The sequence below is a fragment of the Dermacentor variabilis genome, unplaced genomic scaffold, assembly GCF_050947875.1.
Source record: "Dermacentor variabilis isolate Ectoservices unplaced genomic scaffold, ASM5094787v1 scaffold_12, whole genome shotgun sequence".
NCBI classification, from domain to species: domain Eukaryota; kingdom Metazoa; phylum Arthropoda; class Arachnida; order Ixodida; family Ixodidae; genus Dermacentor; species Dermacentor variabilis.
The window spans coordinates 18,641,636-18,647,887 of NW_027460280.1; the positions used below are offsets into that span (position 1 = coordinate 18,641,636).

Here is a 6,252-nt window from a genome sequence, read left to right on the forward strand (position 1 = left end):
GGCATTCGGGCACTTCAGGCGCAATTTTCTCGTAAACTAAATCTTTTCCCGGCACGAAACGATCGTCGCGACGTTTCTGGAATGGTACTTGAAGCAGTCAGCGGCGATTTAATATTTGCCTTTAGTGTCCCTTTAGCGAAGCTGCTGTGCGCCTTTGAGCCAATTATTGCACTGCATGCACAGGTAATTCACAATGTCGTGTCAAAAGCAGAGAACAGTGGCTGGGTCTTGCATCCGCAAAGTCGCAATCGAAAGCACGTGGCCTACCAGCGCTATTCGCCATTTTTTGATGGTGAGAACATTCTCAGTAACGCATAATTGCTAATCTTGAGTTACCCGCCGTGGTTGCTCAGTGGCTATGGTGTTGGGCTGCTGAGCACGAGGTCGCGGGATCGAATCCCGGCCACGGCGGCCGCATTTCGATGGGGGCGAAATGCGAAAACACCCGTGTGCTTAGATTTAGGTGCACGTTAAAGAACCCCAGGTGGTCAAAATTTCCGGAGTCCTCCACTACGGCGTGCCTCATAATCAGAAAGTGGTTTTGGCACGTAAAACCCCAAATATTATTATTATAATCTTGAGTTGAATAAATGCAAAATATATGCATCTGCGACCTCAGCTGCGCGTGTGCTACCGCGGCCGCCACGGGGTGCCGCGACTTTTGGCAGAGGTTTTGCCCCCGTGGCTTTTGCGCTGTGTGGGTTCCTGGGCGCTAGCGGATGTGTAAATGATTTGCGGCATGAGATTCGTGGGACGACGTCCTCTATAATAGTGAGACCATTTTGTGAAGGGCCCCTTTAAAGAGAGTCCGAGCTGCATTAGCCGTGACGTCGGGAACCGCGTCGGCCGGGCCTGTGTGCGTGACTAAATAGTATTGGCGGCCTTATTTCGGCGATGGGGAAATGCGAGAACGCTCGTGTACTTGGCTGTACCCGAGGTCGTCAAAATTAATCCGGAGCACCCCGCATTTTTTTTTTTTAATTTTTTTCTGAAGGGTGAAGGGAAGCTGCGCCTCAGACATCCAGGTGGGTTACCAGCGCTGTCGTGAACATTATATTGTGAATGATGTGTGCAACACAGTTAGCGAGTTATAGGTGCACTAAAGCGAAATATCAAGTCAAGCTAAATTGATAGATTGATGCTCGAGAGCGTCAAAGGCGTTCATATTAATGAGAGCAAAGCATTAGTAAGCGAGATGTTGAGGTAAGTGTAGGACACGATTTGAGACTCCAAGGGGCTCATCTAACGCCTCGTTGTGTTAACCACTCGTTGCGTTCAAGACCGAAGAATGGTCCACATGGGGGGAAAAAAAATAATCGACGCGGTTTTTCTGGCGTTTCGCTTGTTGCGGTCCCCGTCGAGTCGCGGTGTGGGGTGACATCGGATAGAAGTTTCCATTGCCTGAATGATGACATTCTTGAGGCCAACGTTTTAACCAGAGCGTTCTAGATTTAGTATGCCGGCATCGCCAGGCAAGAAATGTAGGTGCTGTGCTGTTGGCTCCGTCTTCCCTCAGTTTCGCATTTTACGCGAAAAGGTCATGGGGCCATTTTTCTCGCCGACGGTAGTAGAGGGTGGTGGTGACGTATGCGGCGTAACACCGCGTCGCCAGTGGCGGGCGATTTGAATTGCGCCAGAGGAACGCGACTACATTTGTTGCGTTTTTCTGTGAAAGCCTTTGGCACGAAATAAGCGCTGCGATATTTCTGAAAGGGTATTCAACAGTGCACGTGTGCCTTTAGTGTCCCTTTAATGTCGGGGTCCTTAAACGTGCGTGCACTATGCTGCATACATTTCCCACAGGACGGATGCAGTTGTCACGGTAAGTGGCGTGCACTCGTCGTTTAGGTCTGGCATTTGTGCAAAGCTCGTCAATCTGAGCCAACAAGTGCGCGCACAATGGACAGGTTTGTCCGGTATTCGGGCAAACGGCCTGCCCGGACAAGCTCTAATGACGGCTCGGTGCTCTCGCCGGCTGCTGTGTGGCGCGTCGATGGCTTGGGAGCTGCGTTCCAGTGCCATAGTAGCGGCTGTTAGACGTGCCGATTTTTTAACGTTGGCATGTTTCCACTAAAGGTGCATATAAAAGAAATCGCGTCCAGTATATCACTGAGAGAAAATCTTATGCATAGCTTCCCGTACTTGAGTGGATGTTGTCTTAGTTCATCCCGTACATGTCGGCCTGCGCCGTGGCATGCTTTAAGCGGCACGCCTGCCATGAGGCTGTCATCCCCGGCTTTCAGGTGTTTCTGCCACACGCTACACACTACTTGGTACGGCGAGTGGTGGCAGCAGTCCCGTGAAATTAGTAAGGTCGTTTATTTTAATGCCTTCGGGAACATCGGCACACTTTGTTTTAAGCAGAGTTCCAGCATAAATCAAATGCGAGTGACTGTCAAGAGCAGACTGGCGGGCATTTCATGTTGTTTTCTACTTGTATATGCTTAGTGCCAGCATCATCACAAGCTAATATGCCGCTGCTAGTATAACAGCGATGGCGGTCTACACTCGTGGAAATTTGCTTATCCCATCTTCACTCGTTTAAAAGCGCTCCGTCCGGACACGCTTTGATAGAAGGGACGCGTTCGGTTCTCGACCGCCGTACGGCGCGAGTACTCGGTGCCAACACCATAGGTATTCCAGAAGTGCTCGTGGGTTTCAAGTAGGTGATGCCAATGAATCGTCAAGCTCCGGGAGAGCACGTTTGAATGCTGGGCGCCTGTTGTCGCCGGAATGCATTGGCGCCGCCCCTGTGTACGGGATAATTAACGGAAATTTACTGATTAACTTATTGGTTACATTACGGCATTTATCGCAATTTACGAATTGTAGCCGGATAGTTTGCAAGAGCGAGTGAGCAACGACTTCATTAAACGTAGGGGAGGCTAAGCTACGTAGGCTGTGATTCTCGGTCTCGGCCAGTTGTGGCGGCCTCCCATTCCTCGGTGGGGGGGGTGACGAAACGAAGTCAGCGGGCGGGGAATCCTCCGGGCGTGTTTGCAAGACGTATCGCTTGAATTTCCAGAATTACGCCAGTTTCGAGCTACTTTCCAAAGTGTGGGACTAAACACGTGGGCGTCCTAATTACTTTTGTGTTTTTTTACGGTGAGTTTGATGGCGCATATCTGTAAACTGGTGTCATTCTAGAAATTCATTCTAAGTGGATACGCCTTGTAAGCACACTGGCTTAGTAAATTTCAACACGTGCCGTAAAGTACGTTAATTTGTGAATTTTTCTTAATTGCATGAATGTGCGTTTCGATTACTTGCCTTTAATGTCCGCCTCTCTCACTAACCCAGCTCAAGGTGAATTATCTGCATCAGGCGATTTTTAAGTATTCCATAACACTTGAAAATGATCAACCCGTATTTTCTATTCTGTGATAGACGCCGCGATTATTCTGTGGTTGACGTGGCTCCGAGTGCCTGCCGACTACCAGGTGCTCCGAAGCGCGTCTGGCCTTTGGTCGAGGCGTGTTTGCGAGACAACGCAAAAAGATTGTGCTTTTCTAGGCCCGAGCTGTCTGCCTGAGTGCTGGTACGGCGAACAGACTGATGCATGCGTCGGCTCGTATGATGCACAAATACTCGCCCAGCTGTCGGAAACGATAGGGTTCGAAGGAGTCTGCTAGAGTTGATTGGATAATTGGTGCAAAAAGGAAAAAAAAAAAAGGGGGTGGGGGGCTAGGTTAAAATAGATCCAAGCCCGCTCAGTGAGTGCCCACACTTTCGCCCTCTCACAGAGTCGGCCATTGTTGTTATGGCGCTGATGCAGAAACGAACCCTGCCCCCCCCCCCCTTGCAAAAAGCGCACCAACGTCGTTTGCTCAACGGATTGCTCTGCGATACCTTTGGCAGCGCGGTCACTGAAAAAAAGGAAAGCGTAGTGAACAACGTACAGTCCCGGAGGCTGCCGTTCCCGCGCTCTACACAAGGGTGACGCGGACTGTACTTGGTTCAGCGATTTGCGAGCCTGACGCTTTTCGGTTGATCGTCTCAACTCGCCGCTGCCCGCCGTGGTAGCTTAGTGGCTATAGTTTTGCGCTGCTCAGCACAATGTCGCGGGATGAAATCCCGGCCGCATTTCTATTGGGGCGAAAACACCCCTGCATTGGGGGCACGTTAAAGTTCCCCAGGCGGTTAGAATTCATCCCCCGCTGCGGCGTGCCTAATCGCCTAAAATCCCAGAATTTCCCACACTGCCAATTCGGCGACCGTGTTTGGCTGTGCTTCCAAAGTCTATGCGGCGTAAATGCAACGTATGGGCATTGTTTTCGCCTAAACATCGCTTTGTTCTTTTTTCGCAGGAGCGTGGGCATGCAGATGGCGTGGCAGGGTCTGCCCGGCCAGCCGCAAGTGGCGGCCGCGCAGACGCCCATGGCGCAGGGCCTGCAGCAACCGGGCATGATCGGCGCCTACCCTATGCAACAGTACCAGGCCCAGTAGAGAGGGAAGGCAGGCACTCGCGCCCACGAAAGTGAAGACCACGCACATCGCTCCGCCCGTTCATTTGTTGTGTGTCTGTTCTGTTCTATCCTGTTGCGTGTTCTCGGGCTGTGGCACCGGCTGCGCGCCCCGCCGCAGTTAGTTCCCCCCCACTTTTTTTTTTTTTGGAACTATGTGGTCGGCGGGAAGATTGCAGGGCGAGGGGAACTATACATATATATATACATAAATAAAAGAGGACACAAGCTATACATACACCTGATATATATATATATAAATATATATATATACATAAATATATATATATATATATCATAAAGCGATGAAGAAGAGGGGTATCAAAATCTGCCGCCGGTCCCCTTACCGTTTCCTGTAGCTGCGTAGTAGATGCGAGTCATTAATGTGTGGATGGGGTAGACATGTTTGGAATTGTAGTTTACGAACAGCGTCAAATGTTAGCACGCTCGTTTGGCACATTTTGTTATTGTTGTTTAAGTTTAGATCGCCGGAGATGTGGGGCAGTTGTGTGTCTCGGCCCGTTTGTGTGTGTGTGTGCGTGCTTGGGTGGGTGCGCCGGCTCCCTCTGGCGTGGCCCAGGTCTCTTGCGGCGATGCCCTTTCAGTGTGCGCGAGGTTCCTTTTAACTGTGTGCATGTGGTGTGCCTGTCGGCGAACTGCTGTGGCGCTCGTGCTCAAGTTTTCCCCCTCTGTGGAGTGGAGGGCGCCTCTCGGTGCTGTGCCCGTGGTTGCTTAGGTGTGGGCGGGGTAGGAAACGACTCCACCCGGGCGCTGAAGAGCCGGGCGGAAAGACTGGTGCCGTGTGTGTGTGTGTGGTGGTGCGCGCGCCCCCGTGTCGCTGTTTTCTCCCGGGGTTGTCTCCGAACAAGGCCGTGAACCTTGATCCCTGTACATAGTCACCTCTAGACGCCCTTGGTGCTGCTGCTGCTGCCGCCGCCGGGCCCCTCGCCTTGCACAATAACGCCCCTAGTGCGAGGTCTCTTGACGCCCACGAGGGTGGGGGGGGGGGGGGCGGCCTGTGCGCGTTCCCAGGCGTCCCGTGGTTTCGCTGCAGCGAAAAATAAAGGAGCTGTGCAAGCTAGATTTCTATAAACGATTCTGTCTGTTCTTTCCGACGTTGCCAGCGGTTTCTTCAAATTGATGTGAAGGCAGCAAAACAGCGTGATTCAATGGGAACTGGCATCGTTCGGCTACCAGGGGAATGGTTTGTGTAAACCATGGAACACGAACTAGCCCGTGCCCAAACCTTGCTTCAGAATGGTTTGTGTAAACCTGTGGCTTTGCTGCGCCTTCTGTCTTTACGCAATCGCATTTCCTAAATGCAGAAAGCAATGAGTCTGGATACACGTAATCATTATCCTTGCAGTTTATGCTCCTCATTGCAGTTCGAAAGTGATCGATATGCAATGCCGCTTGAACTCGTACGACCAAGTTTCGTGGAAACCACGATTCTCATGCTGGCTCCCATAGAGTCGAAGCTGACACGGGAACTGCACAAGCGTTGATTTTTCTGGGAAAATTCTACCTGCCCCGCGTACGTACAGTCGCGATCAATTTGAAGGTGATCGCGCGAGCATCTACCGGCGGGCCTTCCAAGCAGCATAGCGGCCGATTTCGGAACTGCGAAGATAAAAATTCGCTGCCTTCTTCCACTTTTATGCTCTTCCAGGCTGCAACCGTCACCCCCAAGTCTAACACGCCACATTTTTGTTTGTTTCCCTTTCATGGCAATGATGTGTGTGCGTCGATGTCTCATGCATACCTTGGCTAACAATGACGCCTTTGTGCA

At 51.4% G+C, this 6,252-nt stretch overlaps 1 protein-coding gene across 5 annotated transcripts in view; it reads left to right on the top strand.

Annotated features, from left to right (window-relative positions):
• Window positions 1-5,559, top strand: part of LOC142566292 (nucleolysin TIAR-like) — a 256,354-nt gene extending 250,795 nt beyond the window's left edge. For all 5 annotated transcript variants that reach the window (XM_075677186.1, XM_075677187.1, XM_075677189.1 and 2 more), the window contains one exon: window positions 4,308-5,559. In XM_075677186.1, the coding sequence (XP_075533301.1) occupies window positions 4,308-4,446 (139 nt within the window). In that variant the 3' untranslated portion in view covers window positions 4,447-5,559. The remainder of the gene's footprint in view (window positions 1-4,307) is intronic.
• The last annotated feature ends 693 nt before the right edge of the window (window positions 5,560-6,252 follow it).